The 19,113-nt window shown below is 45.5% G+C and overlaps 1 protein-coding gene and 1 long non-coding RNA gene across 3 annotated transcripts in view; one reads left to right on the top strand and one right to left on the bottom strand.

The window, feature by feature from the left end:
* The window catches only part of NUP210 (nucleoporin 210), a 142,488-nt gene that overhangs the window by 41,974 nt on the left and 81,401 nt on the right, over positions 1–19,113 (top strand). The window contains exons 4-6 of one of the 2 annotated variants that reach the window (XM_077116402.1): positions 11,091–11,187; positions 14,299–14,449; positions 16,443–16,575. In XM_077116402.1, the coding sequence (XP_076972517.1) occupies positions 11,091–11,187; positions 14,299–14,449; positions 16,443–16,575 (381 nt within the window). The other variant, XM_077116403.1, reaches the window with a different exon arrangement.
* Positions 10,240–17,053, bottom strand: LOC143646945 (uncharacterized). The gene is made up of 3 exons (XR_013157762.1): positions 16,515–17,053; positions 15,267–15,432; positions 10,240–10,843 (listed from the first exon to the last, which is right to left on the bottom strand). It is a non-coding gene; the product is annotated as an uncharacterized LOC143646945 (long non-coding RNA).

The raw sequence follows: 19,113 nt of genomic DNA, 5'->3' as shown, positions 1-19,113 counted from the left end.
CCCTACATTTTCTTCTAGGAGCTTTATGGTACTGGTTCTTATATGTAGGTGTTTAATCCACTTTGAGTTAATTTTTGTGTAGGGTAGAAGGTAAGTGTTCTGTTTCATTCTTTTGGCTATTGATATCCAGTTCTCCCATGCTCATTTATTGAAAAGACTATTTTGTCCCAGGGCAGTGGATTTGGGGGACTTGGTAAAGATCAGTTGACCATAGATTTGGAGGTTTATTTCTGTACTCTCCATTCAATTCCATTGGTCACTACTTCTATCTTTGTGCCAATACCATGCTATTTTGACCACTGTGGCTTTATAATAAGTTTTAAAATAAAAAAGTGTTAATCCTCCCACTTTCATTCTTCTTTTTTTTAAGAAGCTTTTAGATATCCATGGTTGCTTTCCCTTCCAGATGAATTTGGTAACTAGCTTTTCCAAGTCTTCAGAGTAGGTTGTTGGAATTTGAATTGATACTGCATTGAATCTGTAGATCAATTTGAGTAGAATTGACTTCTTAATTACATTTAACCTTCCTATCCATGAGTGTGGAATGTCTTTCTACCTATTTAGATCTTTGAATTCTTTTAATAATGTTATATAATTCTCTGTGTACAAGTCCTTTACATCCCTAGTTAAGTTCTTTTCTAGATACTTGATTCTTTTAGTTGCTATTTTGAATGGAATTTTTTCCTTAATTGAGTCCTTGGTTAGGTCATTACTTGTGTATAGAAACATTCCTGATTTCTGCACATTAATTTTATAACCTGCCACCTTACTGAATTTGTTTATTAGCTCAAATAACTTTGTTGTAGGTTTCTCAGGATTTTCCAAGTACAGTATCATGTCATATGCAAATAAAGAAAGTTTTGCTTCTTCCTTTCCAATTTGGATGCCTTTTATTTCTTTTTCCTGCCTGGTTGCTCTCGCTAGAACTTCTACACTATGTTGAAAAATAGTGGTGACAGAAAGCGTTCTTGTCTCGTTCTTGATCTTAGGGAGGAAGCTTTCAGCCTCTCACCATTAAGTATACTGCTAGTTATGGGTTTTTCATATATGCCTTTTATCATGTTGAGGAAGTTACCTTTGATTCCTGTCTTTTAAAGGGGTTTTATCAGAAAAGGATGTTGAATTTTGTCGAATCCTTTTTCAGCATCAATCGAGATAATATGATTTTTCTCTTTTGATTTGTTAATGTTCTGTATTAATTAACTGATTTTCTTGTGTTGAACCATCCTTGCATTTCTGGTATAAACCCCACTTGGTTGTGGTGTATTATTCTTTTAACGTGCTGTTGGATTCTATTTGTTAATATTTTGTTGAGAATTTTTGCTTCTGTATTCATTAGGGAGATTGGTCTGTAGTTTTCCTTTCTTTCTAGCATCTTTACCCGGTTTTGGTATTAAAGTGATGTTCACGTCACAAAATGAGTTAAGTAGTGTTCCTTTTTCCTTGTTTTTTTGGAAATGTTTAAAGCAGAATTGGTGTTAGTTCTTTTTGGGAAGTTTGATAAAATTCCCCTGTGAAGCCATCTGGCCTTGGGCTTTTCTTTGTAGGAAGATTTTTGATGAGTGTTTGAATTTCTTTACTTGTGATTAGTTTGTTCAGATCTTCTATTTTCTTGTTGAGTCATTGTAGCTTGTTTGTGTGTTTCCAGGAATTTGTCCATTTCATATAAGTTGTCTAGTTTGTTGTCGTATAGTTTTTCATGTATCCTCTTATGATTTTTCTATTTCTTCAGGGTCTGTGGTAACAAACCCCCTCTCATTTCTGATTTTGTTTATTTGCATCCTCTTTTTTTCTTTGTCAGCCTTGCTAGTGGTCCATTGATTTTATTGATTTTCTTGAAGAAACATTTTTTGGTTTTATTGATTCTTTCTATTGTTCTTTTGTTCTTCCATTCATTTAACTTTGCTTTAATCTTTGTTATGTCTCTTCTTCTGTTTTCTTTGGAGTTAGTTTGCTGTTCTTTCTCAGGTTCCTCTGGGGGAGCAATTAAGTCCTCCGATGTTTGCTCTTTCTTTTTTAACATAAGCATTTAGGGCAATAAATTTCCCCCTTGGCACAACCTTTGCCACATCCCATAAGTTTGGATATGTTGTATTCTCATTTTCATTTGCCTACAAATAGCTACTGATTTCTCTAGCAATTTCTTATTTGACCCACTCATTGTTTAAGAATGTGTTCTTTAATCTCCATATATTTGTAAAAGTTATTGATCTTTGGTGGTTATTGATTTCCAGCTTTACTCCATTATGATCAGAGAATGTGCTTTGAATAATTTCAGTGTTTTTAAATTCGTAAAGGCATGTTTTGTGCCCCAACATATGATCTATTCTGGAGAATGTTTCATAAGCCCTAGAGAAGAATGTATATCCTGGCATTTGGGGGTTTAACGACTTATATATGTCTATTAGGTCTAATTCAATTATAAAATTGTTTAAGTTCTGTATTTCCTTATTGATCCTCTGTTTGGTTATTCTGTCTTTAGAGGAGAGTGGTGTAGTGAAATCTCCTACTATTATTGTTGAAATATCTTTCACTCCCTTCAGTTTTGCCAATGTTTGTCTCATGTACTTTGGAGCTCCTTGATTGGGAACATATACATTTATGATTGTTATTTCTTCTTGGTTAATTGTCCCTTTTACTAATATATAGTGTCCTTCTTTTTCTCTTATGATGTTTTTACATTTAAAGTCTATTTTGTCTGATATTGGTATAGCTACTCATGCTTTCTTTTGATCACAGGTTATGTGGAACATCTTTTTCTATCCTTTCACCTTCAATCTGTATCCTTGTGTCTAAGATAAGTCTCTTGTAAGCAGCATATAGCTGGATTATATTTCTTAATACATTCTGCCAATCTATATCTTTTCATTGGTAGGTTTAGTCCATTAACTTTCAAAGTTATTACTGTAAATGCATTTCTTGAATCCACCATCTTATCATTTGAATTATATTTGTCAACTCTGTATGCTCTTTTCCTTTTTTTCTTTGTATTATTTAAATTACCCTTAGTGATACTCTTCAATTCTGAGCCCTCCTCCAGACCTCCCTCTCCTGTCCTATTTTTTCAGCTGGCAGAACTCCCTTAAGTATTTCTTGTAGAGCTGGTCTCTTGTTGACGTAGTCTCTCAATCTTTGTTTGTGAAAATTTTAATTTCTCCCTCAGTTTTGAAGGACAGTTTGCCTGGGTACAGAATTCTTGACTGGAAGTCTTTCTGTTTCAGGGTCTTAAATATACCATACCACTGCCTTCTCGCCTCCATAGTGCCTGTTGAGTAGACTGAACTCAGTCTTATGTGGTTTCCCTTGTATGTAGTAGATTATTTTTCTCTTGCTGCTTTCAGGATTTTCTGCTTCTCTTCAGCATTTGACAGGATGATTAGTAAGTATCTTGAGGTAGGCCTGTTTGGATTTATTCTATTTGGAGTTCATTGGGTTTCTTTGATTTGCATATTTATGCCTTTGTAAAGTTTGGGAAGTTTTCCCCCATTATATTCTCCACTAATCTTCCTAGCCTATTCCTATTCTCATCTCCTTTTGGGACATATGTGATTCTTGTATTTGTGTGCTTTGGTTTGTCCATCATTTCCCTTAGATCCAATTCATTTTTTCCCATCTTTTCTGCCATTTGCTGTGTTGAGTGTTCAAAATCAGTTGTCCTGTCTTCTAGTTCACTTGTTCTTTCTTCTGCCTCTTCAAATCTGTGTTGTGTGTCTCTAGTATATTTTTGATTTGGTCAACAGTATCTTTAATCTCTGTGATATCTGCTATTTTCCTGTTTATCCTTTCCAATTCCTCTTTATGCTCTTCTGGTGTCTTTTTGATCTCCTTGTGCTGGTCTGAATCTGTGGTGGACCCCAGAAAAGCCATGCCCTTTGATCCTCATTCAATATTGCTGGGTGGGAGCATTTTGATTGTTTCTATGAAGATGTGACCCACCCAATTGTGGCTGGTAACTTTTGATTAGATGATTTCCATGGAGGTGTGCCTCCACCCACTGAAGGTGGAGTTGCTTGCTGGAATCCTTAAAAGAGGAAACATTTTGGAGAGAGTCCCTTTTTGGTAGAGCCACGAGAAAGCCAGCAGTGCTGCCATGTTCGCCATGTCCCCTTCCAGCTGACAGAGAAACGTTGAATGTCATCGGCCTTCTTGAACCAAGGTATCTTTCCCCGGATGCCTTAAATTGGACATTTCTAGACTTGCTTTAATTGGGACATTTTCTCAGCCTTAGAACTGTAAACTAGCAATTCATTAAATTCCCCCTTTTAAAAACCATTCCATTTCTGGTATATTGCATTCTGGCAGCTAGCAAACTAGAACACTCCTTTATGTCATTAGCCATCCCACTGATTTTACTTAGTAAAGTTGTATGAACATCTTTGATTAGTAGTTTCAAAGTCTGTGTCTCCTCCAGTGTTTAAACTTGGTCATTAGACTGGACTGTGTCTATTGGCATCTTCATATGGTTAGTGATCTTCTGTTGTCTTTATGGCATGTAAATATCTTGATAGGGTTGCTTTAGATATTGATTTCCTCCAGTCGTCTAAGGCTTTGTATTTGTAGGATGGATGTGGAGCAGGATGCGGGGCACAGCAGTGCAGTGACGGGTTGCAGTGCAGGTACGTGTACAGGTGGGGGACTCTGTGCTTGTCTTACTTGTCCCTGACTCCCTGTCCATCTGACGGCTCCTGACGGCTCCAGCTCCTGACGGCTCCGGGTTGCCATCTGGAAATGGACATGCTAGGCTGTTTGTGCTAGTTGGCCAATTGCTGGTTCTCTGCATCTCATTTTTTCTGCCTTTTTAACCAGGACCTCCCTATGTGGTATAGAAGACCCTCCCAGGTCACTTATACCCCAGAATTGCCCTCCTGGTCTTTTTTCTGTCTTTTCTCTAGCTAGAGGTGAACTTGGCCTATCCTTTTCCGCCATCTTCCCAGAAGTCTTGTAGCTCACACTTTCTAACATTTTATTTTCTGGATCATGGTTTCTCAGTCAAGGAGCACGTTAACATTTGAGGCAGTATTTTTTTCTTGTAGGAGATGTCTGGCGCACTGTGGAATGTTTAGCAGCATCCTTAAAAACTATCCACTAGATGCCAGCAGCATGCCCCGAGTTGTGAGAACCAAAAATATCTGCAGACATTGCCACTGTCCCCTGGGGACCAATCCACTGTTCTAAAACATTCTCCAGACCCTTCCTTCTTTCATTTATTCACTCATCAGATAAACACCTTAACTGCTCTAAAGCTGTTTCCTGATCCATGAAATTGAAATAGTGATACTTACCTTAGAGGCTGCAGAGATCTGGGGAAAAGTGGGTGATGTACTTAGCATTGTCCTTGGCACATGGCAGGTGCTTTGTAAACTAGTTGATTTATTCGATGCTCTCTAGGTACTGGGGGAGGGACATGGCCTCTGCCCCCAGAATCTCAGACCCAAGGAGGTGCACATGCAAATAAACGCTTACATGCATAGAAATAGTAGGTATAGCTAATCAAGTTGGATGCAAAGTAAGGCAGGACCTCAGAGGAGGGGGGAAGGGAGCTGGAGGTAAGAGTTGGGGTGGCCAGAGGTCAGGAAAGGTTCTTAAAAGAGATGATGTTTGAGCTGCACCTTGAGGAAGGTGGAGTTTGCCAGGCAGGATAGGGCATTCCTACCAGGGCAGAGAGGCAGGAAAGTGTGGAAACTTCTGAGAGCACCAAGGAATTTGGTTAATCTGTGCTCTTGGGGCCAAGGGTGGGGCAGCAGAGTTGGACCCAGCCAAGGGTTGGCATGGGATGTAAGGAGAGCCCTGAAGATCAGAAGTGGGATTTTGCACTTTGTCTTAAAGCAGAGTGAAGCTGAGATCTGTGCAGTGAGTGGTGGCACTTGTCTGCAGAACTTTGGGGATCCTCTGCTGTTCCTGGAACCAAAAAGACCTCAGCGTGAGTTTATCCAGGTGCCAGACGGTCCTGCTTAAGCAGGTCTCTTCTAACTTATTTTGCTTTTGGGTTATGAGACAGAAGCACAGACAGTGTAAGGCTTTTGTACGTGCACAAAAGAGGAAAGACCTCTAATGACAGACTGAATGCCAGCCTGAGTCCAGACTTCCCCCTCTTGACCAGTGGTTACTGAGCTTTTTCTGTGAAGACCTGGGGAATAAATGTTTTAGACTCTGCTGACCAGAGGGTCTCTCATGCAACTGCTCACATCTGCTGCATTCCTCTAAAGCAGCCCTGGGTCCTACATAAATGAGTGGCCATGGCCGTGTGCTGATAGAACTTTATTTTCAAAAACGGGAAGCAGGGCAGATTTGGCCCTGGGGGCTGTCGTTTGCCAACCCCTGCTCTTGACCACTCATTTCTATTTCCTGCCTAGAGTCACTTTAAAAAAAAATTATTTATTTTTTCTGAGATTCACATACCATAAGATTCACCTGTTTAAAGTGTACAGTTGGACCATTTTTAGTATATTCATGAGAGTTGCACAACCATCACCACAGTCTAATTTTAGAACATGTTCATCACCCTCCAAAGAAACTCCAGACCCATTAGGCATCACTTCCTGTCACTAACTGCTGGCAACCACAGATCTACTTTCTGTCTCTGTCCTAGGCATTTTACATACAGTGTGTGGCCTTTTCACATATCTTGGTATGTCCCCTCCTCACCTTTACTCATACTGTACCTTTCCCTCCATGACCTCTGTTTTCAGTAGCCCTGGCTCTGGGTCTTCAGGTATTCCCTCCTCCAGGAAGCCCTCCCTGATTACCTGTGTGAAGTTTGTTCCTCCGTCCTCTCACGTCCCCCAGCTGCTCCCTGCCCTGTCCCCAGATTATGGAACAATCTCTATTTGGTACTATGAAGTCCAGTACTTGGAGAGCAGAACTTAGGTTTTTTGTTCTTCTGGCATCTTCTGCATTTGACTTTGGACTTTGGATCCAGCAGGCATCCAGCAAATGTTTGTTAAATTGAATTGTGTAATTTCTTTTTTACCTGTTGCCCTCCTGGAACCAGGATGGGGGAAGGTGTAGCCTCTGAAGACTGTATCACTGGGTTTTCCTGGTTGATATTTCTGGTTCATACTAGCACTCAGCTGTGAGGCTTAAAGTTCAAGGGCTCTCTGTCTGTTGCACATGGTATGTGCTAATAACTACTTTTTGCATGGAAAAAGTAAACATTTTGCAGAGTTTTTGTTTTAACATTTTGCTCTCCCCTCTTCCCAAACCTGCAAATTCCTCCCTGCACATGTCAGTCTTGGAGACTGTTTTGCCCTGAGAAGTGCCTCTTCCTCATTCCCCCTTCCCAGCGGGTCAGAGCTGGGGTCACAATGAATGAGTTACTCTGTGGCCTCCTGGGGGGTTTTTTTTTCAGTTCAGCAGGAGTCAGTCTCCCTTTCTTCTCCCCAGGAGCAGCTTCACCCTAGAAGGGCCCCGTGCTTGGTTTCAGGCCATGCTGCAATTCTATTTTTTTTTTAATATCTATTTTTACTGACAAATCTTCACACACGTACAGCCCATACATGCAATCAGCAGCTCACAGTATCATCAATAACATCACAGTTGTGTATTGTTCGCCGTAATCATTTTTAGAACACAATATGCTGCTGTTCTTGATGCTTTATCTTTGAACCTGCATTTTGTATGTGAAGTCCCGTGGGATGGTGGAGCATGCAGCAGGGAAAGGGAGCCTTAGCTCCTGGCCTCATGGGTTTGGCTTCTCGGCCACCTGCTGTCTGCCCGCTGGTGCCCTGGGTCATGCCTGGCCTCCCCTCTCTGCCCCTGCCCTGTAATATCTGCCACCCTCCATCCCTGGTCGGGGGTCTGGGTGGGGAGGGTCAGACATGCACATCCCAGTGTCTTGGGGCAGAGTGTGGTGGTGACCAATGGGCAGCCAAGGGAGGCTTGGTGTCTTGGCAAGGGTAACTCTCTCTTTCACCCTGATCCAGGAAGGGCCGGCAGTCAGAGATCGTCAGGGGTCGCCCATTTGCCGAGGGGTGGGTCTGCAGGCTGTGAGAAGAGGAGATGCCAGGCTTGACTTTTCCAGAGCCCTCCTTGGTGCGTCTGTCCATTGGCTGGCGGGAGCTGCAGGCCTGAGCGTGACTAACCTGCAGGGCAGGATCCCCGGGTGCTCTGAGGGGTCTGCGCCCACTCTGTGCCCTTTTTTTTTTTTTTAAGTATTTTTATGACTAAACAACATACAAACACAAACATTCTTAACATACAAACATTCTGTATACATGCTATACAATCAATGGCTCACCATGTCATCACATGGTTGTATACTTATCACAGTGATTGTTTTTTAGAACATTCACTCTCTGCTCGTGGAACAGTCACACGTTCTCCGATACTGTTACTTTTGAGCACAACAGACTTGTAGGAGCCTCTGGACATGAGTTCAAAGATGGGTGAACGAAGGTGCTGGAAAACAAGGTGCCATGTGTAGCACCTGAAATGCAGAAGGAAGTTATTTCCTATTGTCCTTTTCCTTTTTCTTTTTTCTGCATGCTGTATGGTGGGGGTCACATTTCATTTTTTTTCCCTATGACTGTCCTGTTACTGCAACACCATCTGTTGAATTTTTTTTTTAGTGGGAATGAAGTGTGCATGGGCCGGGAATCAAACCTGGGTCTTCCACATGGCAGGCAAGACTTCTCCCGCTGAACTACCCTTGCACCCCCTATGCTTTTCCATTTTTAAGGATGCTTTAGCAGGACTCCCTCAGCTCCCGTGTCCTCATGGGTGGGAGGAATACAATTAGCAGAATATGCTCCCGGGTGGCTGGCTGCTCGGTACTAGGTACTGGACCTGGTGGTTTCTTGATCAGATCTTCTCAACAACCCAATAAATGGACATTTTCATTCACAGTTTATTGAAGAGAAAAGTGATGCTTGAAGATGGGTTAATATTTGTGGAAACACCAGGATAACAGCACATGGTATAAGCTCAATGCACTTTGGTGGGATTTGTGAGTTGGAAATGGACTGCCTAATAAACTTTTGTATTTAGTTTCTGGTCATTATTTCACGATCTAATGTGCTAAGAGGAAAATCCATTCTTACCCAAACTGAGCATACTATAAAGTTAACATGCTTGGCTCTGCCACCAGAAGACCGGAATTAGGGCCACCTTTTCTTTAGGTGCATCGGATTTTAGCTCAGTGTAAGAAAGTTCTCTGGTGAGGATTGTTAAACAGAAGAATGGGCTGTGTTGGGAGGTAGTGAGCTCCTTGTCACTAAGGTATACAATTAGAGTCTCACCCCTTTGATGTGAATGTTGCAGGATGTCTTATTTTAGGGTTGGACTGAACAACTTCTAAGTTTCCTACAGCCAGTGAAGTGTGCTTTGCTGGTAGGTGGTTTAATATCTACCTAATGCTCTGAATTAAGGAAGAGAAAGCAAATTGTTAATTGCTTTGAGGTTTGAGAAGCCACAGACCTTTTGTCTGCTCAGTGTCATTTGAGCACTTACTGTGTGCCAGACCTGGGCTGAGACACCACTGAGGACAGAGAGATATATGGTCCCTGCCCTCTGGACTTCCATTTAGTTAACAAATACTCAAACAGTTGAGTGTGGTATGTGCATGGGGAGAAACACAGAGGTGCTGAGAACTCTGCCCCTGCCCAGCCTTCTAGGCTGGAGTGCTTGTTGGTCTGGTTTAGTGGGTGGAGGCTGTAGGGTCCTTGTAGGTTGCCTCCCTTGATGTCAGCCCCATCCTGTGCTATCTCTGCACACCGTGTGTCTTTCTCTTCCCACCCAGGAGACCACGGGATGCATCTTTTCAGGCACATGCACATACTGGGTCCTACCTTGGACCTCTGAGAAAAAAAGTCTCCCCAAACCTACTTCCATAATAAATGGGGTTTGTCTCCTGTGATCAGTTCTTAGTGGAAAGACATCTAGGGGATTGTAAGAGAGGCCACTCCCTTAAAAACAGGTGCCCTGAAAATTTATAGTAAAGACATCACAGTTTTGTAGGATTTTTGCTAACAAGCCCTGTTGTATTTGTCCTTTGAGCTTCTCAAGGCCTCTCATTCCACCTACCTTGCACTGTAGAAAGAGCTTTTTTAGATCCAGATGCTCTGTTTTGGGAAACTGAGAACTTAGATGCCTGCGGTGGCCAGGCAGGGAAGGTAGGTGGAGTAGGTGGGGGTGGTACATCAGGGTGTGGTGGGTGGGGACTGTGGCAAACCAGAGAAATGGGGCTAAGCCAGTCCACGTTACCAGGAAGGAATTGGGCCCAGGCTGCCAGATCTTCAGACTTTTAAAGAGAACTTGGAAATTGGATTTGTAAATGATATTTAAAAATGTTTAAGCAACGAGAAATAATTCAAAAGTTTAAAAATGACATTGCCTAGGTAAGAAAGCAAGCAAGAAACTCATAATACTGGCAGGTCGGGCCATTGGCTACCAGTTTTCATCTCCTGGTCTGTTTCAATGTGTCCATGTGGAACCAGGCATTGAATTTACACTAAACTTGACTTTATGGGGTATTCAAGACATGCTCTATGGCCTGGTCCTCCAAGATTCAACCCCTGATCACCTTCTGGCCTTCCTTTGCTCTTATATGCTCTAAAAACACTCAGCATTGGCAAGCCAGGACTCCAGAGCTAAGATTGTCTTTGCCGCCCTTTCTTTCTCCCAGGCCTTGGGACCTTGGGAATCTCACAATGACTGTGAAAATACAAGACTGCCCCTGTTCATTCCTTCTCCTTACCTGTGCTGTGATGGGTGAGGGCATTTATGTGCAGACAAATGAATGACTCAGGTCTCAGGAGCAGCCTCCTAAACTGTAAAGCTCTGTACAGACATGGGGATGGAGTGATGGTGAACTTGTGCTATACCGATTTGGTTGTAGCAGTCAGGACTAAGGGAGGTAATGCAGAAAGAACATGAACTTAGGCCTGAGACTGGCCTGGGTTTAAATCCTGGCTCATCCCCTCTCAGGTCAAGTGACCAGGAGTGAGTAGTTTATTACTTTAGGCCTCAGTTTCCCATTCCCTCCTTTGCATGGGGGTGGAGGCCCAGCATGGTTGCAGGCATGCAATGGGAGCTCTATCTCCCTTGGCTTCAGGAATTCCGATGCATTTCTGCCCTCCCCTCTGCTTTTCCAGGAAACACGTTTAGCACCCTGGCTGGACTGGTCTTCGATTGGATGATCGTGAAGGATACGGAAGCGGACGGGTTCTCAGACTCCCATAATGCACTGCGGTAAGAGGCAGCCTCTGCTCAGCTCCGGCCGCTTAATGGAAGGAAACAGGAAGTGGACGCCAGCTGGCACCGCATGGGCCAGGGGCTTTCATTGTCAAGTGGGGCCTAGGATAATTCCCAGGACACCGACTGACACTCCACAGGACTGTTAGGTTTCATCTCACATTCTATGAGAGACTGTGATGGAGGCTTGGGATGTCCAGCTACAAAAGAGAAAACCCAAGGGGCCGCAGAGCTGTCTTGGAGAGCTGGAAGGCTGTCAGGAGTATTAGGAGCTGTGTGTGTGTGGCCCCTGGAAGGCAGTCCTTCCACTGGGGGTAAGTTAAAGGTGAGACAGACCAACCGGAAGGATGCTCAAACATGACAGCCTTGTGCAGATGGAATGGGCTGAATTCCCTAGCATTCAGGCATCAAAGAGACTCGTTAGGAGAAGGACACTGAAAGTATCTGGAGTCGCTTAATCTTCCCAACAGCCACGTGGGCTGTTGAAGCCACTGTCTTCCCCCTTTTCCATATGTGGAAACAGACCCAGAAAGAGGAAGCCACTTGCCCAGGGTTGGTAAGGATTCAAATAGATATCTCTGGTATGGTAGCCACTATTCCCAATGGCTATCTGAATTTAAATTAGATACAGTAAAAACAATGGACTACGCTAGCTACAGCTCAGGTGCTCGTTAGCAGCTGTGCACTGGGCAGTGCAGACATGGTGCATTTTCATCACTGCAGGAAATCCCACTGGGTAGTGGTAGTGCAGAGCCAAGGGCCAAGCTCTTAGCTCCTACTCTACTGCATCACCTCTTTTCTTTCTTAAGTGATCTTTAAAAAGACTATAGTCGCTTTTAGGGAAGAAGTCTTAATCTTTTTATTTTTTGACAATTTTAAACCTTCAGAAGAGTTGCAAGTATAGAAAATGTCCTCCCTCGACCACGGGAGAGTGAGTTGCCCAGATGCTACCTCCTCCTCCCCAGTTATTTCAGCATGGATTTACTAGCATTGAGGAGATTTTCCTGCATAACCACAACTCAGTCATCCAAATTAGGAAATTAGCATCAGTACCTACAGTCATCTCATCCTCAGGCCTCATTCAGATTTTGCCAGTTGCCCACTTACATCTTTTGTAGCACAAACAACCCAACTGGAGTTACGCATCGCATAGTGTCATGTCTGTTTAGTCTCCTTCAGCCTGGAACATGTGTTTGGTTGGCCTTGGATGTTCATGGCCTTGTCACCTGCGAAGGTGACATCCAGTTATTTTGTCGAATGCCCTTCATTTGGGGCTTATCGGATGATTCCTCCTGACCAGGTTTAGAGGATTGTATCTCTGGCAGGAATATCACAGACGTGGCTGTATCCTCCTTGGATCGTTCCAGGGGGCCACGGTACCAACTGGTCCATGACAGAGACAGTTGGTGGTGATCACGTGGGTGAGGTGGGGTCTCCCAGCACTCCCCACCATGACATCGCGTTCTTCCCCTTTACAGTTAGTAAGTATTTTTGCAGGAAGGTACAAGTCTGGACTTCTATTTACATCTTTAAAAGGGTAGCACGGGCACTGGAAAACTCCTGGGAACATGGGATGCTCCAGTTGCAGCCCTCTCTTGGGGCTCAGCACATGGCTAAGCAGATACCTCTCTTACCTTGACCTTTGTGCATGGAAGGGCTGAGTGACAGCACCTAATAACCAGAGACCAGGTAGGCCTGGCTACCCTAATGGACAGCAGAGTCAGAGTAGTAATCAGAACAGTCTGAGTTGCAGAGACCTATGGCATTGGCTCGTTGACCGTGGGGCACCTAGTAGACATGGACAGTCTCCTAAATTCCTACTCGTTCTGTGTGAACAGAAGCATTCCAGGTCAAAGGAACCGAAGTCCACCTTGAATCTCCAAGACAGAGTCGTGGTCCCTCTATTGAGTCCAGACTCAAGCCCGTTTACAGACCTAGAACCCTTTGAATGAAGGGAAGACTGGGTCCCTTTGAAAAAGGACCCTGCTGTACTGCTAAAAATTTATGCTGTTAATTTTTCTCCCAGCCTTCTCCAAAAGGACTTATGGCCTTTTACCAGGGTGACTGTGCATCAGGGAAAGGGCATGCTCAGACTTTTCGGGGATAACAGGACACTAGTTCCTGGAGAACCCTGCCTGATATAGATTTCTGGGGTCAGAGCTCATTTGTGGGTTGGGACCATCATCCCCTAACTGTCTCCTGGACCACCTCTGCAATTTCTAATATTTGATAAAGCAAAGAACATGGGCTTTAAATTTAAAGAGACCTGGGTCCCAAACCTGAGCACATCCCTTCTTGCTTGTGGCCTTAGTTGAGGAACTTTAGGCATCAGTTTCCTCTTCCCACTTCGAGGGCGACTGTGCAGGTTAGCAGAAGGATCCTGTGCCCTGGGGCTGGCACATCCCAGAAGCCCAGAGAAGCCTGCTTCCCAGCCCCCATTCCCTGCCACTGGCAGGTACCCCGAACTTTGGAGCAGTCCCATATGTGAGCCAAATATTACCAAAATCCGAGACGCCAAGGCGTGCTAGAACCAGATTGCCCTGAATTTTCGTTATAATCAGCATGTGACACTTAGTAAAACTGGGCAGGGTAATACAGCGTGGTGTATGTAGCGCAGTGCCTGGCCGATCTCCGGGAGAACGAAAGCATGTCCAACAAGCAGATTGCTCTTATTTGGGGAGAACAGTGAGCTTATTTGCAAATCGCAGGCTGCAAGTTACTGGCACGGTCCTGGCCGCCTCTGTGGTCTTGGGCCGGCCTCTTAATTTCTGTGGGCCTCCCTTTTCCCATCTGCGAAGTAGAGGCGCCTGCTCTGAGCGGGTGGTCCTCAAATTTCAGGATATTTCCGAGTCACTGGTAGATTCTGATAAAATGCAGATTCCCAGGCTTCATGTAGACAGAGGCTTGGGCCAGGGGCCAAGAAGTGATTTTAACAAGGACGCTGGCTATTCTGATGCAGGAAGTTTGAGGGATATGTCTCCAAGCAGCACTCCCAAGGGGCGCCCCACCGCCTGAATGCCTGACCTGGAGCGGGAGGTGCTGCAGACAGTGGACATGTAAGCCATAGTCGGGTCTGATGGGTGACTTGGTGATATGCTCCTTTCCCAGGATCCTCACTTTCCTGGAGTCCACGTACATCCCTCCCTCCTACATCTCAGAGATGGAGAAGGTGGCCAAGCAAGGGGACACCGTCCTGGTGTCTGGGATGAAGACTGGGAGCTCTAGACTCAAGGCGCGTATCCAGGAGGCTGTCTACAAGGTGGGTCTGGGGATGGGGGAGGGGTGTGGGGGAGGGGTGCGGGGGAGGAGTGGAGGAGGGGTGTAGAAGAGGGGGGAGGGGACTGGAGGCTATGGAGGAGGGTGTGGGGGAGGGGTACAGGGAGGGGGCGGGGGAGGGGCACCAGAGAGATGTGAGGAAGGAGGTGTTGAGAGAGGGAGGCTAGGGGAGGGGATTATGGGAGAGGGCTGGGGGGTGTAGGAGGAGGGGGCCAGGAGGGGCACGTGGGGAAGGAGTCCAGGCAAAAGGTATGGGAGAGGTGTGGGGAGAGCTTTGTAGGGTAGGGAAGAGGGCCTGGGAGGGAAGGGGGAGGGGGGAGGGGGAATGGCACCACGTCTTCTGGGATAGAGTCAGTTGGACTGTCCCACTCACACCCGTGAGCACATTTAATAGTGGGACTGACGGGCCCTCTCATAAAAGTTTCCCTGTTTATGAAACAGGAACTTTAGAGTACGACTCCGTATTTTATGTTGTTTTTTATTTTCAACTGAGGTGATTGAGGGTCCAGAATCATAAGCATTTGCTCCTTCCGCAGTCTTGAGGAAGGTCCATGAGCAGCAGTAAAGAGAGATTCTCAGTAACTAGCTTGTTTTCCTCAAGTCCCCTGCACCTGTTCCGGTATAGGAACACACCCCAGCATTTGGGGCTCTGTATAAAAAAAACCTCGGGGCTCCCTGGTATCTTTCCTGCCCCCTCTTCTCCACCCCAACTCGAGCCCTGAAACTCGTTGCTTGATAGTCCCATTTGGTGGGTGGCTGGGTCCCCACCCCACCCTCACCCCGCATTGTCCCAGCCTTACCAGTCCTGCCTCCCCGTCAGTGTCCCGTTTTGACGGGGTGGGTGGAGAAAAGGAGAGAAGATGTGCTGGTTCAGCCAAGCTCCCAGGGCCCTTCCCCGTTCTTGTGGGTGAACAGCCACTGATGACCATGTCCCTCGCCTCCTTTTCAGCCGCAAACCTGAGGCTCCTGGAGCACATGGGAGGAAAGTTGTGGTACTTACTGTATCTGCCATTTAATTTTGAAAAATATCAGAGAGAGAAACACTCTTTTGATTCACGCTCTTTCATGGTCTAGCCAGTGGTCTGGGAAGTTCCTGGAGGTTTGGGAAACATGGGGCATGCCATGTTACAGGAGCTAATCCCTCAGTGCTTGGTGGTTAGGTTTTGCCTCTTTGGTGTACTGGGCTCCTGTGCCATGTTCAGGGCTGGGGCGGATGTGGACCACCGCTGGGCAGGAAAGACAGACTTGTAGTTCTTCCTGTGGTCAGTAAATAAATGGTCTTCCCAGCTGCCATGCTGGAAAGCACCTGCCACAGAGCCCAAGTTAGGAACCCAGAACTTTGTTTGTGTGGGGGTGCACGGTTTGGGCATCAAACCCGTCTTTCCCACGTGGAAGGCGAGCATTCTACCACTGAACCAGCCGTGCATCCAAGCCCTAAACATATTTTTTTAAAGTGTCAAAGGTTTTTTTAACTTATTATTTAGGGAGGGAACCAGTTAGATGTTACAGCTGTTCCAAAGGAGAATCCAAAGACCAGACACATGCATAAGTCATCAGAAATCCTGAAATGGACACAAAACCAGTTAGTGTCCATAGGAAAAGTCCCCTGTACCTCCCCTTGAGGACATTTATTTGCATTTCTGTGGACCAGAATCATTTGCTTTACCATCAGTTTCCTACAATGTATAGGGTCATAAAACAGCTCAAAGACAATAAAACACCCTTCTAGGATCAGATAACCTGGAGAGGTGCCAGGTTATGGGACCCCAGGCAGTCTTTCTCCCATTTACAGTCTTTCACAATTTCTGAGGTCTGAAGGTGTGGGGTTTTGAGTATCACCTTGGTTTTTTCACCCTTTACCTCTCAATCCCCAAGTGGACATCCTGAAGGGTTTTGAAATTCTCTTTCTCTGGACCACATCACCTCCCCATCCCCCCACCCTCCCTTACCATTCCCGCCCTCTTCTTCCTCCCAAGAACGTACACCCTGCAGAAGTCAGGCTGCTGATTCTGGAGAACATCCTTCTGAACCCTGCCTACGATGTCTACCTGATGGTGGGGACCTCCATTCGCTACAGGGTGCAGAAGGTCAGGCAAGGAAGAATCACAGGTGGGTCCACGGCGCATCGGGTGAGCAGGGCAGATGTCTCTGTTCGTTTTAAGAAAATTAAGAGTGCTCCACTGGCAGCATGACTGTGGGAGAGAGCACTGGAGGGGGCTTTATCTCTGGACATGCGGACAACCAGGGGCAAGCCAGAGTCCCTCTCTGGAGCTCAGTTCCCCCTTGGAGTCCTCGAGCCCCTTCTGCCTTTGCTGTGAGGGCAGCGTGAAACGATGGATGTGGAGTTGTTCTGCAAATTCTAAAGTGCTGTGAGCGTGTGATATGTTTTAATGATGCATGCTCTTATGGTGGCACCAGGTTCTTCTAAGGATTATTATTTTGTCTAAGTGTATGTATATTAAATAGCCAGGGCACAGTTTATAATAGGTCTCAGGGGCAAGCATGTTGGACTCAGGGCGGGTCCCTCTGTGTGGCTGCAGGCATGTCCAGGGGCAGGCAGGTGGCTTCCCTAGGTGGACAGGCTGCTGCACCTGTGATGCAGTAATCATTAAAGAGGCAGGTTGATACTTCAGCATGTAAGCAGTTTGAGCTTTGTCCCATAAATTGGGTCTCTTTGTCATGCTCAGCTAGGAGCAGCGCATTGTTAGTTGTTATTATGTGGCAGAACATGTCACCATCATCGTTCAGAAGGCCCAGGAAGCCGAGAACAGGCGCCCTCCAATCTCCGGGCTGAGTTCTCACCAACAATGGGGAGCTCACCAAAGGGAGGCAGACTCGTGTTTCTTGAGTATGTGCAATGTGCTTTTTTTTTTTGGCATGGTGAGAATGTTTGAAGCCGACATGAGCTGTACCAGCCAGAGCCCTGTGTCCATCCTAGACTTTAGGAAAGCAGATTCTAAAAGGACAGGCATAGTCGTAGGTGTAGCTCCCTGACGCTCTCACAGAGGGAGGGTGGTGCAGAGGTGGAGCTCCGATACGGCATCCTAACAAGGAATGCGATGGGCAAGCATGTTAGAAAGCTGGAGGGCATGAGCAGGGATTTCTCAGAAGTATTAGATGATATATGAACACTGACAAGAAAGTGGCATTGAGACCTAAAAGAAGTCGGTATGAAAAGCTCAGTTCCCAGCTGGTAACATTGAACTGTGAACATTTTCAAAAAGTTGGGCACGATGCTAGTGCTTTTCGTATAACCCACTTAACCCTCATTTCATAAGCCAACAACCCTATGAGATAGGGATTTTATTAATACCCCATTTTATGAATGAGGAAACTGAGGCTTGAAAAATGTGAAGATCACAAATCTCTTGGGCTCCTTGGCCTTAGCAACTCCTCTGTATGAGATGGAACTCTCCCCTCCTCTACCCTGCATTCCCCAAAAATAGAAAAACAAGGAACCTTCCTAAGGATGGTTTATAGTTCTCATGGGCAAGGTGGAGAGAGTCTGTTTGCATGAGCTGCTGGGAGATGAAAGCTGACCACCTCTGTCCCAGAGCCAGTGAAGGGAGCTTCATAGAAAGCTTTGAACAGCTCACCCTAAATTGGTTCAAGTGTCATGGCCCAGCAGAGGAACTACTCTTCCCCAGAGGCCCAAGAATACTTGCAGGTTTGCTCGCTGACCTGTTATAGAAGTCAAAGAATTGCAGCAGACAGAAGATTCCCTGAGACAGGAAAACGGGCAGATTGCCTCTCTTTCATCAGTGGAGTAATGAGATGGAAAATTCCTCCAAAAAATAAGCACACCTGTGTGATTGATGATGCCGGTTGACCTGGCGCTGGTGTGGACTGCCAGATGGATGCTGTGGGAGAATGATGAGCCACCCGTGAGCAAGGTGTTTAATGCAAATGCACTCTCCATTTTTTTAGAAGTAGTGTGTGTGTGTGTGCGTTTTAATTGAGATATAATTCACATTGCTGTCATGTTTAGTAGCTTTACTCGACAGGAAAGTTGGGGGAATGCTGTCCCTACAGGGAACTTGAATTTCAGCAGGAAACCTCCCCTGTCTCACATGACATCCCAAAGGAGGAATTACAGGTTGGATGTTGGGGGTCCCAGTCAACAGGGACTTCCCAACATGCTGCCTCATTATAACCCCAGATTAACTCTTTCTATTTTATTGTGGATTTCCTTCCTTACAAATTCATTTTCCTTCTTTCTTTCCATGTTTTTTTGTTTCCTTTTGTCTGCCTTCTTTCCTCCCCTGTTTTTCTGGTTGGGGTGGGGCACTGCTTCCTTTCTTTCAAGCACATTTATTGAGTGCCTACTCTGTGCCATAGCATTTTTGGGGTGTGGGTGAACAGTGGCCAGCAGGACTCACCATCCAGTGGGGGCAAGAAAACATTCAATCAGATGGTGACCTCCATGAGCGAGGATGAGGAGGGCACTCTGAGAGCGTGTAGCAGAGGCCTTGGTATGTCTGGGGCTTGCTGGTGCTGGTGGAGGGCCACGGGGCTCTAATCAGTCCCTTTGGGTGTTTGAATTAGTTCAAGACGCAATAGCACAATGATCAAAGTATTCGATGTAACAAATGTGGGAAGGATATGCTGGCTGGTGGAATCGGTATCTGAAAAGAACTCGAGTGGTTG

Source organism: Tamandua tetradactyla, chromosome 9, assembly GCF_023851605.1.
Source record: "Tamandua tetradactyla isolate mTamTet1 chromosome 9, mTamTet1.pri, whole genome shotgun sequence".
Taxonomy (NCBI): Eukaryota; Metazoa; Chordata; class Mammalia; order Pilosa; family Myrmecophagidae; genus Tamandua; species Tamandua tetradactyla.
Note: the sequence above shows the minus strand (reverse complement) of the source record. Positions and strands in the feature narration are given on the sequence as shown.